Genomic DNA, 22313 nt, shown 5'->3' with positions numbered 1-22313 from the left:
GTCACAGTGTTAATAGTACACAAAACCATGATGACTCCAGGGTTGGTGTAGAGTGTGACGCCTTAGTACCAGTTCCGTTCAGTGTTTATGGATGGAATTTTTAGACAGAGCTCATGATGGAATAAAGGAAATATATTTGTTTTTCACTGTGCGTATGAATGAAACCTTTAAGGAAGCCTTACACTTTTATTTTTAACCCAGTTTAATACTGGAATCAGTGTTTTACCTCTAATCCCTATAAATGTTTTCCTATTGTAGCAGTGAAATGTCACCTCTGCCAGTGGAAGTAGCCACGATTGCTGCGGCTGCCGCTACATGTGACTGCACATTCTCCTCTATTTATAACAGCTGAGTGCCAGACACCAGTTTCACGTGCGCAAGGACAGTCGGACATCAGAGCTGTGGGGAGAACTTCCTGACACCTCCAGACAGGACGCTTGTTTTCCTGTGGCAGGTAAGTTCCCAGCTGACCTGCAGAGACTTGTGGACTCTAAAGATCTGTGGAACTGTGTGTTAGTTGTGCTGGCAATGAGCAACTGCGACTTTAATGAGGAAGTTCAAAAATTGTAGGACTGCATTTGTTTTAACTTTAAGAGACAATTTTGTGTTAATACTGTGTGAAAATGAGTGTGTTCTGAATGGTTTTGATGGTTTGTTGATATTGGACAGCTGGATTTCTCATATCAGGTCATGTGATCACGAGCGGGGCCATGGGGTATTTTGAGGTTTGTTATTGAGCTTGTGACCAAGGTGCTCTGGTGTTGCTTTGCCACTCTCTTTTCTTATGCAACAGCTTATTTTTCTGCCAGTCTCTAAATGAATCCCAAACCCAAAAGCTTTGTTTTCTTTTCTGCAGATCAGAAAGAATGTAAGGTGTTGAAATGGATGACTTAGATCACAGTATGTGCATTGCAGCAGATGAATGGATGAGGTTCTATGACAAGTGTGAAGAATGTGTTCTGCCTCAGCCTTTGCCTGCCAGCCCTGATAAGTGGGGCCTCAGCGATTCAGAGGGTTCTGACTCCAGTGCAGGTCACGAGGGGCAACGGACTCCTGCAACGAGTAATAAAAAGAAAAGGAATGCATCAAGACGGTGCAGGGAGGATGGTAATCATAGCCTTTCAGGAGGAGAAAATGATGACCTTTCATCAATAGCTGACAGTGAAAGTGAAATATGGGCGCTGTGTCTCAATTACTCAGCCATCAACGCAGCAGAGGTGAACACGAGGGCAGAACCCATCGCAGCCCCACTACAAACCGAGGACGCCCAATCTGCAGATGACGAGCCAAAGGCTGATGGAGTCTGGCAAAGTGACACTTCCTGCACGCGCGACCCACTTTCCTACCAGCGGGGAGCTGAAGAGCTAACTGGGAACGAGCCACGCGGTCCGGCTGGAGCCGCGAGCGGTGTCGCGTTAAGTACAGAAAAAGAACGCTGGTTTGTGACAGTGAATGACAGCCCCTCGCGACCCAGGGTGCACGTCACCGCTGTGAAAAAAAAAGAAGGATAAAACAGCCCCGGAATAGCAAACGCCTATCCCAAACCACCGGGGGGGAGAAAATCCTGGTTGAGTTCAAGGCAAATCATGAGAGAGCGAGGGCTAAGACTCAAGTCAAATCTACTAGCAAAAGGATTCAAAAATCAAATGTTCTGGCTAAACCCGGTTTGTTACAAAAGCCTTTCACATCGGGTCAACACCAAGGAGCCGTATATGACCCGAGCTGCCAAGTCTCAAGTCTCCATGATGTGTTTCCAAGCACAGGCCTTCCGGGCTTGGACAGAGTGGAGTCTGATGAGCTAGTAGACACAGCCAGGAGCTGTGATGCTGCTGCTCATCTACCTGCTACCGAATCACTCAAGGAGCCTCAGCAACATCTCGTAGAAGCTCAGCAGGGCGCAGAGGACACTGAGGCGAGAGCGGCACCGTCCAGCTGCAGCGTTCTCGCCGATAGGACCCCGTCTCCTCCACCTGCCGCATGTGTGAACAAAACGCCAGGCGAAGACGCTGGGTGTGACCGGGACGCACGCTGCACCCGGGTCAGCACGGCTGCATTAACATCTGGCCTGTGCGCTCATAAAACAAACCTTCCACCATCTGTTGAAAGCTTATCTGGAGATCAGATCAGCCCTGCCTCTGTTCCTGTTTTCACACCTTCTTCTCCGGCAGACAGCCCTGACTCATGTGCTGTAGCCGCGGGCCGCCCTCGACCTGTGTACGCCATCTCGGCGTTTTGGGACGACATGGAAAAAGTAACGATAAATGACATTTTGCAGCTCAGGATGGCTGGAGGTGCGTCTCCTGGGCTCGGAGATAAATCACCGCACGTCAGTCTTCCAACAAATCACAGCTCTTTGGCTGATAGTAAATCAGCTGCCGGGGTTCCGCTTGACACATCAGACACCGCCGACTCCGATTATTTCACGCAGCTGGATGAACCCAAACCAGATCGCTCAGGCGGGGACCTCTCCGCCTCAGATTTCGAGGAAGAGCAGCTCCTCGGCACCAGCAGTAATTCCAGTCCTGATCTCCTACACAGCAAGCAAACGGGGGCCAGATGCTCCCCCTACCTTGCGGACGAGGAAGGGGAATCCACAGCTTCTGAAGGAACGGAGACGCCTGTTCCTGCAGGCGATTTCACACAAACCTGTTTGAAAGTTCAGGAATGTGTTCATTTCCACTCCGACAGTCTCTTGCGGCCACAGAGGTTAGTTAAGAGCAGAAGCATGCGCAACGTGCGAGCGCTGAGAGCAGAAGATTTATCGTTGCATGACGATGGCGACAGCACACCAGTTCTCTGCTCACCTCCTGATGAAAGCAGCCGTGAAATTCCTTTTCTATCTAAGGAGGACGTCTTAGATAATTGCCCACAATTGTTCTGCCTTGGAGACGTAATCGGAGAAGACAAATCAAAGAGTGTCCCCGGGCCTGTCCTCCTTTATGACCCAGACCCAGTGTTTGACTACAGGCTTCTCACATTCGGGGATGAAATTTTGCTCACTTTTCTTCGTTATTCCAGGCACAGTGAGAAGGAAACCATCCCAATTTTTTCCTATTCACATCCTCCTATCAGAACACTCAGATTCCCGAGTCATGTTTTCCCGAATCCAGTCTGCGAGATGACGCACTTCATGTCTCCACTGGGGGACGTGCCAGGGTGTCCCAGTAATGGGGGGACAACTGCAGTGAGTCCGCATGGACATGACAACAACAAAACCTTCACAGTCGCGAAGATTAGCCTCCAGCACAAAGCTGGAATCTGGTGCAGAAGCTCTGGAGCCTGGATGCTCCCACTGGACGTGCTGGCTCTGAGGGGAGCAGATCCACCGGCGGATGTGGTCGCTGAGGCCGACGCCGCTTCGGCGCCTCGTCGGTCACTGTCGGCGGAGCAGCAGATTTGGGAAACAATTAATACAAGTAAGTCCAAGATGTCATAAAGCAAATCCAAAGCTAAAGTGTGATGGATTAGCTGTACCCTGATGCCTCACGCAGGACGGGAAGGCATCTTCTCCCGCTTCAGTCAGTCCGACATGTGTTTGGTCTGCATCGCCGTTGCATCATGGGTATTAAGATCCGCTGATCCAGAGTCTGCTGACGCCTGGAAAGCAGGTATGAAAATTTACATTGGTGTTCCCCTGTTATTTATCTACTATATGATCTCAAACCTCCTACCAGGATGCAAGATTATAGCCCTAAAAAGAAATATATTTAAAACTTCTTTTGATTGTTTTCCCAGTTCCTTATTGGGAAATTATGTGTGCAAAACGACTGGATAATATTGATGCACTATTTTAAGGGTATAAACACATTGGTCTTTATGAATATGTGAGTATTTATTAATATATTCTATATCAAAATGCTTTACTATTTTAAACTTCACTCCTGTCTCTGCAGTGACCTTTTTGTGCAATTTTGTCTCACTGTTTTCTATCATTTTGAAAAGATTGAATTCTTTAAGACAAAAGTAACGATCAGTTCATGATTAAAAAGGGGAACTAACTTGACCTCTTCTACAGCTCTGCTGGCAAACATCAGTGCTCTGTCTGCAATCCGCTACCTGCGGCAGTATGTGATGCAGAAGTCTTCCCCAGACGGTCCCTGATGTGGACACAAGCACCAAACCTCTTCACTTGGGTCCAGCAATCCGACATACAAAGTGGTTCTTCGAGAGCCTGAAACTAACTTCACATGTGGAATTCAGATCGCAAAGACGGAATTGGGGCCTGCATGATGGCCGCTACCTCAGATTGTGCCTTATTTCTCATCTTTTACACGTGAGAACAGTTCAGAGAGGTCCGGTATTGGGATTAATCCGTTTTGAAACACAGTCTAGTCCAGGGGTCTGGAGCAGCGTGTGGTTCTTTAGCGCCGCCCTAGTGGCTCCCTGGAGCTTTTTCAAAATATAAAAATGTAAAAAGATGGTGTGAATATATGTTTTGTTTTAATATAATTTCTGTAGGAGGAAAAACACAACAAACATTCTTCAAGTTTTCCAATGCTGTAAAAATGTGTATAATAAGTATTTAATTTCAAGATCTCATTATAATGGAAGTTAAAGCACCATCGTGCAGCAGAGTGGTCACGTGGTGCCTCATTCTCTCCAGGATGCTGCAGGGAAAACAAACATTTAATCATGATTGCTCATTATGTATTCGTAGCCTACTGATTATTTTAAAAATAGGCTAATATAGACACTTACAACATGTGTTGCCTTCATAATAAGGTTTTTATAAGGCTTTAATTTATTGCGGCTCCAGACAGATTTGGTTTTTTTGTTCCAATGTGGCTCTTTCAACATTTTGGGTTGCCGACCCCTGGTCTAGTCTTTGTGCTCGAGTGAACAAAAAGGTGGCTTTCAGATTACATGAAATGTCTTTGAACAAAGTAAACACGGGGAGTAAAAACAGCGACGGAAGAACCGGTCTGGTTAACGCCGTCAAACTTCGCGAATAATCTGAAACCAAAAAGATTCTGGTCTTCTATTCAGCCACTGGTCCAGCAAATGTGGCCCAAGTCTAACAGGTCCTGCCTAACTGGTCTGAAACTCTCCCTCTCTCGGCTATTGCTACCATTTTAAAGTGCACACTTGATTGTGTAACGTGCACATTGGATTAAATGAGCTGACAGCTCTGGTATTATTATTATTAGAGTTTTGTGCAAAAGTAATTAAAGTCAGAACCCCAACGTATAAGGGAGATAAAAGAGAAATAATGATGTCATGTGGAATTTGTGAGCAAAAAACATGGTAGGTCAATTCTAATGTTTTTTGTGCTGTTTAATAAAAGCTTCCTGTTCTAACAAGAACTTCCTCTAAGCTTCCCGTTACTCACAGTCCATTCAGCATCATCTGCTCCGGCAGCCTCAAGAACAGCAGCTATCAGACTTTGCCAATATTCAGAACAATGAACAGAAATGGCTGCTTTGCTCAAACACACAAAAGAGCTTAAGTTCGACCAGTCAAGTGTCATTGCAGAAATATTTATTGAAATAAATATGCAATGGATACACTTTTAGATTTTATCACATAAATATTACATTTAAAGACAGTTTTTCTATAATTATATCACAACGCTTAAGATTTAATATGGATCCAATTCATGTAATTTCATCAAAAACAATCTAAATACTTTGTTTTCAACCTAATCAAAGAAATCGTGTGACATCATGGTCCGATTAAAAGTCCGCTAAATACAATACACAGTTTTAAATGATATTTTAATGATACAGTGCTTATTCTGGGGTCGAGTGTTCACGTCTACTGCTATATTAATAATACTCATTCATATAGAATATTGTGAACATGTAATATTTACAATCTCAAAAATGAGGGAATAAAAGCTTCGGTTATACCGTGAAAAGATATCTTGATATATAAAACTTTAGGATTTAGACAAATATTAGATTTAACAGGAGTAAAACTGACCTCTACTATACTTTAAAAGTCTTAACACCACAATGCAACTTACTAGTCTAGTTTGTTGGGGAAACAAAGACTGAATCATGCTAGGTCATTACAATCATCCACACACTGATTTAAGTGTCATTCTGAACAAAGAAGTCTCATAAACTGTAGGGACATTTAACCTCAACACCAAAGCCAGCCTGCTTTCATATCTTAAACAATAGCATTATTTAAACAAATTAACATCGCTGCATATGAAGTCAGTTACCATTATAATTGTCGCTTTCAGTCCCACATCACCAGGCGACACCGGCAATTATTTTAATAGGAAAACTAGTATAAATTCTCGAGTGATATGAAACCCTCAGACAGGCTCTGACACCCCTGTTAAGTGCTGAACAAGGAATGTGCATATAGATACACAGCTTTTCTCTAAAATATATTAAAACAGAACAAAAAACATACACACAAATATTATCTTATTGTCGCAAAAGTAGCTATGATTTTACTGGTTATGAGTGCAGGGATTCAAGCACCACCTGGAATTCAAGACTGCTTGTCACCTTCTTTCTTCAGGCGGCTTAGAAAGAAAGGGAGACGTTTGCACAGTTACAACACGGACACCGGTTCAAGCACAGACCAGTACAACTCAAACCTCATTTACCTGTGGACTTCTCAGTGCTACTGAAGTGAAGAACCCTCACCTGTAGTAATCTTCTTGACTAGGTAGAGGTCCTCCATGCAGGTGATGCCCGTGCAGCCACTGCTGCTCCATAGCCATCCTCTGCAGCTCTGCAGATTGAGCGTGCATGGCCTGGAGCTGGTGAGCAGCAGACATCTGAGGAATAGCTCCCTGAAGCTCTCGTGGATAAGCTGCACCTATTTGAAATGCAAAAATGGCCAAAGTGAAGAATCACGACTACGGGATGTTGACGTAGCTAAACAGGGAAAGGTATCAAAGAGCTGCATTCACGAACCAAACAGCGGGTGGCGCAGCATCTCGTGATCATGCGGAAGATCCCCAAGTAGAGGGTTAGGGATCGGGCCACCGGGGAATGGGAAGCGGGCCAGGCGCGGTCCTGTTGTCAGTGGGTCCACTAGAGGATGTGGGCTTGAACCTGGATGAATAATCAAATCGGTGAATTACTATAGAAATGAAGGTCGGCTTCACCAGGCGTTAACTGATTAAATCCAATCCAATCTCACTTAGCGGATCCTGCTGGTGCAGATGGAGATGGGAGTGAATGTGAGAGTGCTGGTGATGGTGCGGCGTCACGTTGAGCATCTGCAGTCTGGCGGCAGGGTCGGTTGCCACGGACGCCATCCTCTCCGCGTGAAGACGCTCGGCGGTGAGCCGCTCTGCATAGCTCAGCTCTGGGCGAAGCTGAGGTCCGGCCAGCGCCATCCTCTCCCGCTCCAGGTGGTTTAACCCGGGGTGGAAGGGTGCAAAATGGTGGGGGGGGCCGGGTATGTGGGGAAGGGCAATTGCTCCGTGCCGGGCAAAGTGCTCCATGGGATTGGCGGAGGGGTGCAGGGTCTCTAGATCTGGGGGCTTCACCTCAAAGCCAGGCTTCATCCTTTCACGCAGCTCCCTCTCCCTGAGGTTCCGCAGCTCACGCTCTCTGAGGCTCGGTTCCGCGCTGTACAGGCCGGGCATGTGGTAAGCCAGCAGGGGGTCGCCAGGGCCCAGCGATACATAGAACGGGTGGTTGCGGTTGGTCGGTGACATGATGTGGGGCCGTGCGTATTTACTCAGGGTGCGCAGGGCAGGAGTGTCGGGGCCGATGTAGGGCTGAACAGCTGCCACGGTGGTGGGCGGCTGCTCGAAGGAAGGGCGCCCCATCGTCAAGGAAGCTTCGCTCATGTGACTGTCGTGGGAGGAGCTAGAGGCTCTCTGTGGTTAAAAGAAAGTGTGGGATCAATAGTGCAAATTTCCGGAGAGACAACATGTCAGAATAGGACGGTTTCACTCACAGCATTTCTGTCCACCTCCCTTTCTCTCTCCCGCTCTCTGTCTTTCTCCCTTTCGCGCTCCTGCTCGGCCTCCCTCCTGGACTTTTCCACCGCCTCCTCCCTTTTCCTGGCCAGCTTGGAAGACGAAAGCGGAGTGAAGAACAAGTCGGTCCTAGCACAGGAGTTGTAACCACGATCCAGGTGTTTGATAAACCTGAAAGACAAATCGGCCGTCATTGTAACCAAGAAGCAGCGCTTCTTCGGCGCTTCGCTCTGCGTGCGGACATACCGGGCGGACTGGCTGGCGTGCCCGGCCATGTTGACAACGGTGGGCTCTGGTGAGGGGCTGCGAGGCGGAGGTGGAGGGCTCTCTGCTTCTTCGACTTCGTCCAGGGGCTCCTCTTTAATCTGAATGTGCGACCCTTCGGCTGTGTTACCCGGTGACGGTCTCGGTGGGTGAGCGGGGAATGACGGCTGGAGACCCGGGAGAGGCCCCGTGGCGGAGTGTGTCACAGATGTGAGAGGATGTGAGGCCGCGGCAGGAGTGTGAGAGGAAGTCGTGCTTTTCCCAGGGTGAGCCTGCGCCTGGGAAATCACCGGAATATGGGTGGCCACCGTCGACGCAGGCAAAGGCTGAGGCATGAGGTGGAGAGGGGGAGGAGGGGCACCTGGAGGATGCTGGCTGGGCAGAGAATTGAGGGGCTTCAAAGCAGGGGGTGGGGGTAGATTGGAGGGCATCTGAGGAAAGGGTGTGGGAGACTGGTGTGGCATCTGTTTGTGTGAAGGTGGAATTGGAGTAGTTGGTGGTGGCTTGATTTGAGGAGCTGACAGAGGCTGGGGCAGCTGGGATTCTCTAAAAAAGTTTGGGGGTCGCTGGGGGCCCTGAGGCTGCAGAGGCTGTGCAGTGTTGAGAGATGGGGGGACCTGAAATACTGGGGAGAGAACGGAGTCCTGGCCCAGTCCAGACAGAATAGGCGGCCCAGACTGGGAGTGAGACACGGATGCCGCTCTGCTGCTGGGCGCCACTGCAGCAACCGACTGGCCGCCCGCTGTCTGAGGGACATCGGGAGAAGGAGGAGGGGGGCTCTGTGCAGGATCAGCAGAGGGGGTGCTTGGGACCGGCTGAGGAGCGACGGCAGGCCCCTGAGGAGGGAGGGTCTGTGGGACCGGTGTGTCAGCCAATGCAACCGCAGGAGGCGCGGGCTCCGACGGTACACCGCTGGGCTGGGCGGATGAATCAGAATCACTCTCGTTGCCCTGTTGAGGGCTCGGAATGCTGGGAGAAGAGCTGCGGTTGTCTTGATCTATATCTTTGGTGTCACTGCTGCCATCCTCCTGGGTGCTTCGGCTTTCTGAAGAGCTCTCTTCCTCCACCTCGGCTTCTCCCTCTGACGGGGAGCCCTGTGGATCCTGGAGGACCACAGAAACAGCATTTAAGAGAAGAAAGTTTATACCTTGTTCTTATCAGAACTTTAAAAGTCTGTTGTCAAAGCCTCAAGGTAGATGCACCTGAAGAGACACGCGTCTCAACAGCATTGAAGGACGCTCCCTCTCACCTGTGTCTTTGCTCTTTTAGGTGTAACCTTTTCAGGCTCATCCTGCTCCTTAGCAGGACTCTCCCGTACTCGTTTTGTTGTCTTTGGTGATGTAACCTCCTCTTTTATCTTCTGCGAACACAACCATGTTGATTATTAACAGTCTAGTATTTGTGAGTGTGATAGGGGTGCATTCTGTTACAGCACGAACACATATTGGTTTACCTTGTTTGTCTTCCTGTTGGATTCGTTCTTATCTGTGGAAGATGATCTCAATGAAATAGAACTTGTTCCGATCTGGGAGTGCTGGTTTCTGGAATGCTGAGTCTCTCTGGTGGGAGAGCCTGTGAGTCTCCTGTGTCCACTTCTCAGAGATGACAACTGCTTCAAAATATAAATCAAGTAAATATTGTTGTCAGTGGTTTGGAATGGCTTCGTTACACTGCGGCTAACAGGTTAGCCTGGTGCTTACAGGTGCTCTGCTGCGCCGTGTCCTCATGCCATGTTTGCTGTTCACCTCTTCTTCTTCCTTAACAGGTTTAAACATGAAGGAACCACCAGATTTTGAACCCGACGGCAGGCAGCCGTGTTTGTTTTCATAATTCCGGCACGTTGAGCACACCAACCGGCTCCCTCTTCCAACCTGGTGCCACTCCTTGGAGTCTGATTTGGAAAAGTCTCACGTGAAAAGGCTACTAGAGCTTTAAAAGTTGAAAATATCTGCCTAGGAGAAATCACATGTGCTTACTTGTTGCCCCACAGTGGCTGCAGCTCTTCGAATCCTGTTCGCTGTCGTCACTATCGAGATCATCCTCACTGGCGGAACTCGCATCCACTGCTTGTGAAAACATTGGCGTCAGTGAAGGCAACACTACACTTCAGTGAAAGGCAAACATGTTTCTGCCGAGCGTCAAACTCACCGGAATAATTGCGCGATGATGCGTTGGTGGTGGCCGCGGCCGAGCGGGTCTTTGCCTTCCGAGAGGAGGGCTGCCGGCGTTGTTGCCTGTAAGCTCTGGTTCCTGCCGCTTCAGGAGTTTTTTTCCAGTGGTAATAGAAGTTGATCAGCTCTCCCTAATGATGAGAGTAAAACATGTTGGGGTTCTATTTAAAATCATCCAGCACTTTATACGTACAGGTAAGAAGCTAGTTTGATTACTGTCTTTTTGCTGGGCAGAAAGTCTTTGCGGATACGGAAGAAGTTCTTTCCGTACTGTCTGAGGCCTTTAATGAAGCGTTTCTGTGAGGGCAGATATTGAGGTTACACCCACGTTACACTGATTGCAGAGCAGCTCACCCACGTCTTCAGAAAGCTTCTTTGTTTTTTAAGAAAGGCAGTTTAACTACTGATTCGGGACTCTTACCACATCATCTTCTGACCAGCACTTCTCAATGAGCTTTGGGAGAGGTTTCTTAACCAGGCGCTGAAGAGCTTTAGCTGCATCATAATGACTTGCGTGCAGCTGGAAAGAAAGAAAGAAAGCGCATGATGAAAAACAAACAACGGAGGGAAGCTGTCAGACTTATTGCACTGGCCTGGAGCTGCGTCCCTCCCACTTACCATGTTTAGTGCGTTGAGCGTGGTGTCGTCGCGGGATGCTGCTAAACATCCATCTTCTGTGGAGCCACCGTCGCACATTCCTGCAAATGCCGCCATGCTCCTTGTACGACAAAACAGCTGTATTAATGATGGAACCAGGGGCAGTGTGCCTTTTTACAATAAACAGTGTTGAACTGAGCAGAAGCTCAACATCTCCTCAATGTTGACATTTTATCACATATCACATATCATTTACAGCCTTTACTCTGATTAACACCTTTGACACGTCAATATGCAAATTACATCTGTACAAATACACTGTTGTTTACAATTCACAACAATAATAACTAAATCTAAAGGTGACAGCTGAATTTACAGCGTAGTAGGTGTGACACATCTGTCAGGTGACAATCTAAATCACCCTCGGTAAAGAGATTAGGAGCATGCAGTTATAAGACATTCTGACCTTTATTACCACAGAAGCTAATGGTGAACTAAGGGTCCAGCTCCAGGGAGACACTGAGCTACATGTTGGAGGATGAAGATATGAGAGAGGCAAGTGTGACACTGGTGTTGCTGCTGCGGCCGACTGCACCAGCGCCGAGCAAATTTAGCAGTGCTGGAACCGCTTACATTTGCTGCCTTAATTACACATCATCCCAGGGATGAATTACGCATGGCTTGATTTAATCTGAGCGCACTGGAGCAGCAGACAAAGGAGGTGGGCTGGTGCACTTTGCCTCATGCGTATCACGCAGGGTCATGTGGCTGTGTAACGCCGATTGCGTAACAAGTCACATAAACAAAGAAAATGTCTGCTTCATTTGTAATCTTGCACTTTATGGATTGGACCCAGGATTAGCGCACTAAAGCGCCCATTAAAAAATAAAACCCTCCACGCTGTGTTGTGTCAATGACCTTAAAATCCTGACCTGATGGTTTTATTTATTTGTTTCTTAAGCTGTTAATGAGTTTCAGTACGCTGCAGCTTGAAATTTCTTTCTGACAGTTAGACAAGGTGATGCAATTATGTGTAATTATGTGTGAAAAACCAGTTTAGGAGACCTTTTGTGTGTAAACAACATTCATACATAAACTTTCTGGTTTCTCCAGATGCAGATTAAAGCACATTTCTCTTCACTTGTTCCCAATAAAAACAAAGGATTTGCACAACACTAAGCAGGAAACAAGTAGCCGGTTATTAAACAATGTCTATTTCCTGCACTGTGACACAAGCAAGGAGACTCAGAAATGTTTTTTTTTTTATTTAAGTCTTGGCTTAAATAAACCTTGGAGCCTGCAATTTAAATTGACCTACCAAAACCACATACCGATTTAAATCCCAATGACCATTAACACTCAAAACCGGTCTTGTTTGGCTTCTGCCAGCACAATTCGTGAAACTTATAATGGAGAATACCTGTAAAACTGTATTTACCTGGCAGCTCTCAGGTACATGAGAAGGTCACAGTCGTTGACCCCGGGGGTCCACATCAGCTCCTCACTCTCCGTCTGAGTCTGCAAACCATGAGCAGGACGCTGCTGCAACTCCGGAAGTTTGGCCTGCAAGAAATAACAAAATTCAGCAAACGTCTAAGAGGCGCTTCCATTTTAAAGGCCAAATTCACCTAAAACTGCCCAAACACTTTGCAGATGCAAAAATAATAGGTAACAAGGTTCATTGATTTGCACCTGATGACTTGGTCCCACTCTTATCTCCCCCTGTGTGCTGTTCAGGCTCCTGAAATATAAAAAGACACAGGTGACATCCTTGTCATGAGCTGCACATCCTCACGCCCTGCAACCACTTTATTGCTACTTGAGTGTGCACAGTTAAAGGAGCATGTGAAGTAGTTCACCATGAATCGGTGACGGAGACACACTGGGTGTCCAGTAACTGTTGTTTGTGCAGCTCCTTCTCAAGTCCCCGCACAGCAGCCCGTCATCCCGCCCCCGCAACACTCTCCACCAATCTCAGCTGTCAACTGCGTCGTTTACTAGGGTTGCGTGAGAGAAATCCGATACTCGCCACCGCACAAAACTGTCAATCAATCACACGCGAGCTGCGAATTCTTTACGGTCTCCATTACGAAAACAGTGTACTACTTTCTTGACAAGTCTAAAGACGAAGTATTTGGAAACCGGACAATAGACATCGATGTTAGCATGGACGACATGATATGATGCTGTGTATGTAACCTTTAGCTACCCACTGTACACAGCGTTAGCAAACTAGGTCAATGCACACACTTAATTTGCCCGTTGTGTATAATACCCATCTGATTGTCGTACGATATTCTTCTACGCCTCTGTAAAAAAAAAAAAAAAGCGACCGGTGATCTCAAATCGAGCCCTCAAAACAAAATCATGAATCCCCAATCTGTTGCTAGCTGCTAACGAGACATTACCAGTACGCCGTTATTTGGCTAGCTTGTTAGCCTCACACGAACTTCGTGACCACTGACACTCCGAATATTTCATAAAAACGGCCCTAAAAGTGACGCCACAAAACGTCGAAAGACACCTTTAGCATATTACATACACGGTGCAAACGCAATCGGCGAGTTAATCAAATTACCTCCGCGGGCTGAACAGGTCGTCCATGTCGAAGGATGTTTGGCTGTGGCTTGTTGACACTACGCAGCTCAGTGGGCGATACACAAACTACTCGAATCCCCTATTACATGGCTAGTCAAAATGGAGGCGGCGTAGCGGAGGGAGGCGATGGTTTTTTTTTTTGTTTTTTTCTTCCCTTCCTCTCAGTGCAATGACCTCAGCAGCCACGGCTAAACCTCCAAAGTTGTCGTGGCGTGCATAACTGAGCATGTGCTGCAGATGAGCAGCAGCGGGAGGAAGAAGGCGCCGCCGGGGCCGCTCCGACCGCTGCGGCGGGGCGGACAGCCATGCAGAGCGGACAGCCATGCAGAGCAGGAGCCGCACGCCTCGACACCACCATGACACCCCGCACTCCATATGCACGTCAGCAGCATATGGAATATGTACATAACTAATGACTTTTTACACTATGGCCATTTTTCTTTGCGCTTTACACACCAAGTGTATATGCACACAGATATGTACGTACACGCATGGAGATACATGTATATACACACACGCACACAAATGTTAGATTTAAAGTAAAAATCTGAAATCCAATAAACAGATGTCATGAGGAAATCACAATACATCATTTTATTAATTTCCATTTTTATTTAGTTAGATTCCAAGTGCAAATCTATTAAATACACTTTGTCAGTGCCAATAATTCACTCTTATTTAACAAGAGCTAATACAAAAAAACCCCAAAAAAACTAGTGGATAGACAGGTTTTAGAATACACTATATTGGTCTACACATGCATGGAATATCCATCTTGACAGAACTACATTGTTTGCCAGGGAGTGTTTCTAATCAAGCAGATTATTGTTAGTGATTGGTGAGGAAGGTGTGGCGTTGGAGCTCGGCCCATTTATTTGTTCAGTGGATTTCGAAAGTTTTTCCCAGCAAAACGGGCCTTGTCTCCCAGTTCCTCCTCAATTCTGCAATACAAACATGAATTTTACATCATTTGAAGAAAATGATTGACTAATTGTAAGAGTACAAAGATGAGTAATTAGTGACAGTAACTAAAAATAGCACATTTTTCTGAAATAGAAGGTGGACAAGTGTGAATTTTATTATCAAAAATCTTTGTGGAAAAGTGAGACTAACCTAAGAATCTGGTTGTATTTGGCCAAACGCTCAGAGCGACATGGCGCTCCAGTCTTAATCTGTGTGAGGAAAACACAAAACAAGTAGCCATTTTTATTGTATCCCAGTTTTTTTGCGCTTCCATTTCAAACGAAGATTTCATTTTCTCAAACGAACCTGTCCAGCGCATAAACCAACCACCAAATCAGCTATAAAGGTGTCCTCGGTTTCCCCAGAGCGGTGGCTAACCATCACTCCCCAGCCGTTCTCCTGAGCCTTCTTACACCTGTTTGCACAGATTAGAGTATTGACGCATCAGTCTGGATGTGGAGAACTGGTCAACTTCTGCTCGGTTTCTGGCTGCAGACTCACGCGCTCAAAGACTCGGTAACCGTTCCAATCTGGTTGACCTTCAGCAGCAGGCAGTTGCAGGCTTTTTCCTCCACGGCCTTGCCAATGCGGGTGGGGTTGGTCACCGTGAGGTCGTCTCCAACCACCTGGATGTCTGTGCTTTCAGTGAAGTTGGTCCAGGCCGCCCAGTCATCCTGGTCAAAGGGATCTTCGATGGAGACCACTGTGTGTTTGTGCATTGGGGAGGTTAATTACAGCCATGTATCATTGGATAATCACAAGACATTCTGAATATCAGACCGAGTTAAAGTGTCAGCAGCTGTTATCAGGTTTCTTCTTTTCTTTAATAACTCCTGAACTAATATTGAGTCAGTAGGACAATCTGCTGACAAAATTCCTCTATACCTCCATCTGAGAGTAATAATTATGGTTTCATAACCTGTAAATCACTATTTTGTAAATACTGTGACAGATCTCCCTCCATGGCTACAGGAACCACACTTAAAATCAAACTGATTTGATTATTGTCACCATTACAATGCAAAATAAGGGAGGATTCAAAGGGCAATTTAATAGGCGTTAACTACTCAATGATTCAATACAGCATTTTTGTCCACGTCAGTGTGGCCGCTTTCAATGTTTTGGCCTTTCAGATGTTTGAAGGATGTGTAAAAGTGTGTGTGCCAGGCGGTTACCTGGATAATCCTTCACAAAGCTCTTGTAGAGATTAGCCAGTTCATCAGAAGTGATGGAAGGCTTTGGGTCATCGGGTGACTTGAAGTCCAGATCGTATTTGCCCTCCTTATAGAATTCAGATGCTGCCACATCCATGCCAATCACAACTTCATCTGTATATCCCGCTTTGGAGATGGCTTCCTTAATCAACTCCAGAGCTGCATTTTTAGACAACAAAAACAATATGGAAAAACCTAAATTACAGGTTACCATTTACAATAATGGCCATTTTACAAATTTCTAATACATGTTTTCTGCCTTATTCATGTTTAGTTTTCCTGTAACTGCACCTTTAAAAATATTTGGCATAAAATGGTTCAAGTATTTGTAAAATCTTCTGATTTCAATCACCTGCAGTTCCAAAATACACACACAAGCAAACATTTTTATATTTTTAGAAAAAAAATAATTGATAATAAAATAATTTTAGAATAATTGGTGTGTGAACTCCCTGAAGAGGAAGAGACGAGAGGTACGGGCGTACCTTCCTTGTTCTCCAGGATATTTGGAGCAAAGCCTCCTTCATCGCCTACATTGGTGGCGTCCTGACCGTATTTTTTCTTGATGACGTTTTTGAGATTATGGTAGACCTCGGCTCCAATGCGCATGGCCTCCCTGAAGGTGCTCGCACCCACGGGCAGGATCATGAACTCCTGCATAGCAAGCTTGTTCCCAGCGTGTGAGCCGCCATTGATCACATTGAATGCCTGGTTGAGGTGGAGGGAAGCAATTAGACGTGACAAAGGAAGCCGTTATTGATCAGAAATCTCGTGTATGTAATTGGGCATTCGGATGCTCACCGGCACTGGCAGGATGACCTCCGTGTTTCCTGCAAGGTCAGCGATGTGTTGGTAGAGAGAAACCCCTTTCTCTGCTGCTCCGGCTTTGCAGACAGCAAGGGAGATTCCAAGGATGGCATTTGCTCCAAATTGTGCTGTTTAAAGAAGTTCAGGGCATCAAAGTTTACTGAGGAACTTTCATAATAAGTAAGCAGGTCCGGCTTCCCTATAGAAAACCCACACAGGTATAAGAAGCTTGAGACTGCACACAGACCCAGAACCTTTACTACAGGGTGACTGTGCTGACTACTTCACTACTGTTTCATTTCAAAGGTCCGATCTAGTACCAGTACCAATACTCTTAAGCTTATTTCATACTTCAACTGATGTCACATCTATGGCTGCAAGGCCAATCACAGGTCACCATTTCCCCCTACACCTTGGCGGGTGGTAGCTTATTCTCAACTATTAATCGAGGCAGACTTTTTCATCTTGTGTCGAGGAATAATGTGCAATCGGCCGTTAATTTCAGGTTAATTAATTTCTTGGGTAATAAACAAAGGTGGAAACCAGACACCTGCCAGGACCTGGGATGGCAGGTTCATTTGTAAAAACAGTGGGGTAAGGCATGTAAAGTGGCCAGATGGGTCATAATTCATGGACAACGGTAGCCCAAATACTGTGCACAGGAATGCGTCTGTACTGGCTGCAGTACAGGTGATTAACATTTTAATGTCTTGTGACATAGCAAATGTCCCTGCCCAAAGAAAACCCTTACATTTGTTCTCGCTACCTTGATAAATGGACAAATGTCTATTCTTTTACAGCCTATTACTTACATTTGTTTTCTGTTCCATCCAAGTCGATCATAACCTGGTCGATTCTCGCTTGGTCAACCACAGACAGATCCTGAGGTGAAAAGCAAAACGAGCTGAGACAGAGTCGCATTTAAGATTAATGCATTTGAAAAGCACAGAGGAAGTGTGAAAACGGTTTTACCTGGCCGACAAGTGCAGCAGCAAGACTAGTATTGATGTGATTTACAGCCTTTGAGACGCCTGTGAAGAGATTACCGAGATGATTTTCTCACAACATTAGGGGCCGGTGTCACTTCACCATCAGTGGTGACGGCATGAATCAAAAATACATGCAAACATAATTCATTTGCACATGCAGACGGAAATGCAAGACAAAGAAGTTAGGATGAGATTTGTACAACATTCAAATGCAGTTTCAATTCAGTCCACCCAATCAAATAATTAATAAAACATGCTTTACTCACATGCACATTGTATATGGTCGACTTTTAAATAAACCATTTAAATGTCTGCCATCAAAACTGCAATTATTGTTCCGCTATCAAGTGCACAAATCCCATTAGCGCGGGCAATGGGAAGTTACTAACCCCTTTAGATCTGGACAGAGAGATTTCAGAGGGCACAAGAGATAGAGAGAGAGGAATAAATATGACAGAAGGGTGGAGAAAATGGAAACTGCAATAGGGGCTATTTACGTAGTTATATCTGGTAAATATCAAATTACACTTAGAATTTCAATAATCCTTTAACACCAAGAGAAAGTAAAACATGTGCTGTACAAACCTTTGCCAAGGAAGCGAGACTTCTCATTGTCCCTGAGCTCCAAGGCTTCATAGATCCCAGTGGATGCACCACTTGGAACAGCTGCTCTGAACAATCCTACAAGGCGGAAAAACACACACACACACAAAGACAGTGTCCAGTGAGCTGATATTTCAGATACATGGATCATCTTCACCTACAAAACATTAATTTTAGTCATTGAGGCTTCTTGCACCAACCAGCTAGACCATTGGTAAATTAAGAAGCCTACCTTTGTCGGTGCAAAGGTCCACTTCTACGGTGGGGTTTCCACGAGAATCGAAGATCTCTCGAGCATGAATGCTAACAATGGACATTGTGATGCCTTAAAAAGAAAGTCTTTGTTAGTATTTGTAACCAATTTAAAAACAGAAAAATTAAAATGTTTCCCACAACTATAATAAAAATCTATTTTCTCTTTCCTTAGTGTTACCCATTTACTTCCTTTCCGTTCTGGGCTTATTCACAAAAATATCCTGACCTAGCTTCAAGCTTAGGGCACATTAACAGGCATGCTACTGTTCTAATTGGATTTAAACTTCTCATCTGATTAATCACATGCGAATAACGGTGCTACATCTGTCTGAACAAGGTTAAGGTCTAAACTACAACCAGTAGAATTTATAGAAACCAGTAGAAATTAAAGCTTTATCAGATAACAGAATTGTTTCCACGGCAAAATACATAAGTTTCTCATTCATTTCTTTTGTCGCAAAAAAATAAAATAAATAAATAAATAAATCATTTGTAAAAATTTCATAGTAGACAAAAAAAAATGACCGTTATTATATCAGAAAATTTGTTGAGCAAGAGATTCCTTTACTGCTGCATCTTGCATTCAAGGTTCACCACTGTAGAAAACACCAAGTTATAGTAGCGAAATCCTCTTTTTACCACTGGAGCTCAATAATACAATTGGTTCAATTAACATAATTCATTCACAAAAAAAAGGAACTTGCACAAATGTTTGCAATGTTAGTATTGATTGCAACTAGTAAGACATATTTCAAATGCAAACTTGTGAAATATTTGATACCTTGTTACCAAACGTTAAACTTTTGAGAAATCAGCGTTGACAACACAAACGACGACCAGCGAGTCTCTGAGAATCTCGGATAAGCTCTTCTTCTTCTCTTTATACTTCTTCTTCTTCTTCTTTTTAGTACCTGGTGCACCTTTTATACACTACCGCCCTCTATGTCGTTAAACGTGAACTACACCAAAACGGTCAGTTTATGTTGAAGTTTATTGCAGCTTATTGCAAGTTTGTTTCTTGAACGCCATATTTCCACAAATGTTTAGGGATCCGCCTTCACACACCTTTAATTATATCGCCTAATGTATCCTATTTGATACAAAAAAATGTTATAAACAAAATGATATGGCAAAGAAAAAATTGGGATTTTGTTAAAAGGTTCAACAAACATCTCATTTCCAAAAAATTAGAATTTTCTGGCTATTTTTTGATGTGTCAGGCTTTATAGGGTTAATGACATCCTATTCTTGATCTGTAGGGTTTCTTGTGGGGGAGAAGGCCAAGCCTGGTTAGGACTCCACGCAGACCATTTAAGCTCCTCCACACCAAACTTCCATGGCTTAATAATAATAATGCCAAAAATAAGAATAGAATTATTTATGGGCTCTTTTTAAAACACCCAAGGACACTGTAAGAAACAGATAAAAGAAGTGAAAAAACAAATTTTAAAAAAAAACAGTTTTTATAAGAGGGAAGATCTCCAGGGTGAATATGCTTGTTTTTGAGGTGTGATTTATAGAGTCAATCGCTGTGTCCGAAACCACAGACTTGTTCCCTATTCACTACTCACTACATGGGGGACTTGGATTGAGTGAACTACGTAGTGCACTGAATTGGCTGATGGGATATATTTTCCGAGTTAGGGAATTATTATTATTGGTTGTACACTACTTTTCGCAGTCCATTGTGGGATACATTGAGTGCACTACATAGGGTACAGCGATGCTCACCAAGAATTTGGATACTATTTCAAAATGGCGTACACACTATTGAGTGCACTATTAGGGTATAGGGGGTTGTTTCGGACACAGAGAATGCGTCCATGCTACAGATGTCTGGTTGGAGGAAGTTCCAGAGGCTGGTGGCAGAGTAGCTGAAAGCTCTAGACCCCATGGTGATCATAAGTGACAGGAGTGAGGCCGATGGAGGATTATTATCTGAGAGTCTGGCTGGGTGTGTTTATGTGGAGAATTTTAGTCAGTTATTCAGTCAGTTAGTCTTGTTTTGCAACTGTCATGTTACAACAAGAGAGGGCGTATGAAAAATGTTGGGGGCATTACCATAAATTGTCAACTTTGGAATAGGAAAGCATCCAGAGCTCCTTTCACTGGAACTAAAGTGCCAAAACCAACAGAAGAACATCACATTTGGTAAAGCGCAGTCAGGCAAGTAGTTGTAAGACCAGACTTGTTTATCAGACTGCCAAAGGTATGATTCAGCTCTTGTGGGGGCACTTCCCTGCTCAAGAGTCCCATGGTAGCATGTTGGTACCAAACCATCCAGTGCTTTGCTAGGCCATATGCAAATATGTTTCATAGAGCACATTTCAACATTAAGCCAAGTCCTTTTTACACTTTGACTTCCTCTGAAGGCCACATGGGTTGAATGCCTGTACATCTAATGATCTGCTGGCATGCTGTTGTTCGAAACTTTCTTTTTTGTAAAACCACCGTTAGGGAGAGCTTGATTATATGTTTGTGACCAATAAAAAAAAAAGCAAGCCACTGTTAAAAAAAAAAAGTTTTGTTAAAAACACAAGTCAGAAGATATTAGCAATATCCCCATTTTTTTTAATTAGGATAAAAAATTCCAGTGCCTCAAAGTAAAAAAAATTAACAATTTATTAAAAAAAAAAAAAAAACCGGATGAATATCAACCAATCATTAACTAGATACAGTGGCTGTGATAATTTTGATGTCTTCAAGGGGTCGATCTTGAGCGTTGGACTCTACCATCCCCATCCTTTGCAGGACACCCATCCCCTGTGAAATTCTTCCAAAAATGGTGTGTTTACCATCCAACCACTGTGTGGGCGCAAGTGTCATAAAGAACTGACTTCCATTTGTGTCTGGTCCTGCATTGGCCATTGCCAAAATACCAGCACCTAGAACAGAAAAGGGTGGATCACAACTGACTGGAAATTCAGACACATCTCAAAACAGAAAGAAATCATAACATAATTAAACTTCATTACCAGTTTTCAATTACCTGTGAATTTCAGTTCGGGGCTCAGCTCATCTTCAAACTGTTTGCCATATATGGAGGCACCGCCTCGTCCTACAGAGGAAAAGGTCAGGTACACGTTTAGTCTGGGCACATTGATTTAATGATTTTATATTTTTTTAATTGATTTCTAAATGTTCACATTTTAAATTGTGTGAAGCATAAAACATTTTATAAAGACAACACTTTCATTTTACAACATCAGACATTTACGCTTTATTTTACAGTTGTTGAGTTAAAGATGTCGACATCAGTTTAGTACAGAAACATGTGCAAGTTGATCCAGTGAAGCTCTTCAAACGTTACAGATCGGGAGATTAATAAGTGGACTTGGATCTTCTTTAATGTATTCCATTGTATTTGATACCCACCTGTCCCCGTGGGGTCCCCTCCCTGCACCATGAAGTCTTTTATAATTCGATGAAACTTTGTGGAATTATAATAACCTCTTCTGGCAAGTTCTGCAAAATTGGTGCAGGTCTTCGGTGCATGGTGCCAATACAGCTCCACCACAATCGTCCCCATCCTTCAAAGGCGTAAAATCCCCATTATCATTCGTAAAACATACAAAAACACAAAATAGCACATGTCTGATATTATGGTTGTGTTAACACAGCAAATCGAACTTTAGATACTAGCGCACTGTAGACGTCGGATAGCTAACCCGGAGCATCCTGCAGTTCTTTGGCGCTAAAATACTATAATACTAACTCACGTAGTTTCCACAGTCACTGTTTTCGGCTGCCATGTGTCTGGAGGTAGTCCCGACATTGCAAACAGAGATAATAAAATTCTCGTCTTTGGACAAATAAGGCTAAATAGCAGGCCTGTTACCCCGATGACCTTCTTCTTCTGTTTATTTCCCCGTCATTTAGGGAGCAATAGCACACTCGCCTGGCCTCTAGTGGACAAGGAAGGTTTTGTCTTCGCAATATTGTTTTATTGAGCGTG

General features: G+C 44.6%; 4 protein-coding genes across 10 annotated transcripts; 1 reads left to right on the top strand and 3 right to left on the bottom strand.

Annotated features, from left to right (window-relative positions):
- Nucleotides 1-1456: 1456 nt before the first annotated feature.
- On the top strand, nt 1457-5303 carry LOC130523944 (PPARGC1 and ESRR induced regulator, muscle 1; the record flags this gene model as incomplete). The annotated part of the gene is made up of 3 exons (XM_057029585.1): nt 1457-3416; nt 3492-3608; nt 4016-5303. Coding segments are annotated over 3 exons (2163 nt in total), but the record flags the coding sequence as incomplete, so codon positions are not given.
- Nucleotides 5304-5461: 158 nt separating this feature from the next.
- rereb (arginine-glutamic acid dipeptide (RE) repeats b) lies at nt 5462-13866 on the bottom strand. Of its 7 annotated transcripts, XM_057029936.1 has the most exons (18): nt 13508-13864; nt 12789-12926; nt 12622-12670; nt 12368-12492; nt 10951-11050; nt 10754-10852; nt 10549-10629; nt 10310-10463; nt 10138-10224; nt 9862-10052; nt 9615-9773; nt 9411-9521; nt 8144-9264; nt 7876-8068; nt 7108-7795; nt 6879-7019; nt 6606-6780; nt 5462-6481 (listed from the first exon to the last, which is right to left on the bottom strand). In XM_057029936.1, exons 4-18 carry the CDS (start codon nt 12421-12423, stop codon nt 6448-6450), a joined length of 3390 nt encoding a protein of 1129 aa, XP_056885916.1. In that variant the 5' UTR covers nt 12424-12492; nt 12622-12670; nt 12789-12926; nt 13508-13864; the 3' UTR covers nt 5462-6447. The 7 variants fall into 7 exon arrangements, with proteins under 7 accessions (XP_056885916.1, XP_056885915.1, XP_056885913.1 ...); XM_057029935.1 differs by lacking the exon at nt 12789-12926 and having other exon boundaries at nt 6566-6780; nt 13508-13866; XM_057029933.1 differs by lacking the exon at nt 12789-12926 and having other exon boundaries at nt 9411-9518; nt 13508-13866.
- Nucleotides 13867-14119: 253 nt separating this feature from the next.
- On the bottom strand, nt 14120-19268 carry eno1b (enolase 1b, (alpha)). The gene is made up of 12 exons (XM_057029992.1): nt 19140-19268; nt 18336-18428; nt 18086-18181; nt 17484-17542; nt 17324-17393; nt 16506-16639; nt 16190-16412; nt 15666-15863; nt 14992-15193; nt 14797-14905; nt 14641-14699; nt 14120-14468 (listed from the first exon to the last, which is right to left on the bottom strand). Exons 2-12 carry the CDS (start codon nt 18418-18420, stop codon nt 14399-14401), a joined length of 1305 nt encoding a protein of 434 aa, XP_056885972.1. The 5' UTR covers nt 18421-18428; nt 19140-19268; the 3' UTR covers nt 14120-14398.
- Nucleotides 19269-20964: 1696 nt separating this feature from the next.
- Nucleotides 20965-22269, bottom strand: ppil1 (peptidylprolyl isomerase (cyclophilin)-like 1). Its single transcript, XM_057030017.1, has 4 exons — nt 22078-22269; nt 21734-21888; nt 21348-21416; nt 20965-21243 (listed from the first exon to the last, which is right to left on the bottom strand). Exons 1-4 carry the CDS (start codon nt 22131-22133, stop codon nt 21023-21025), a joined length of 501 nt encoding a protein of 166 aa, XP_056885997.1. The 5' UTR covers nt 22134-22269; the 3' UTR covers nt 20965-21022.
- Between the last annotated feature and the right edge of the window lie 44 nt (nt 22270-22313).

Source organism: Takifugu flavidus, chromosome 4 (genome assembly GCF_003711565.1).
Source record: "Takifugu flavidus isolate HTHZ2018 chromosome 4, ASM371156v2, whole genome shotgun sequence".
Taxonomy (NCBI): domain Eukaryota; kingdom Metazoa; phylum Chordata; class Actinopteri; order Tetraodontiformes; family Tetraodontidae; genus Takifugu; species Takifugu flavidus.
This window is presented reverse-complemented; position numbering and strand designations above follow the sequence as displayed.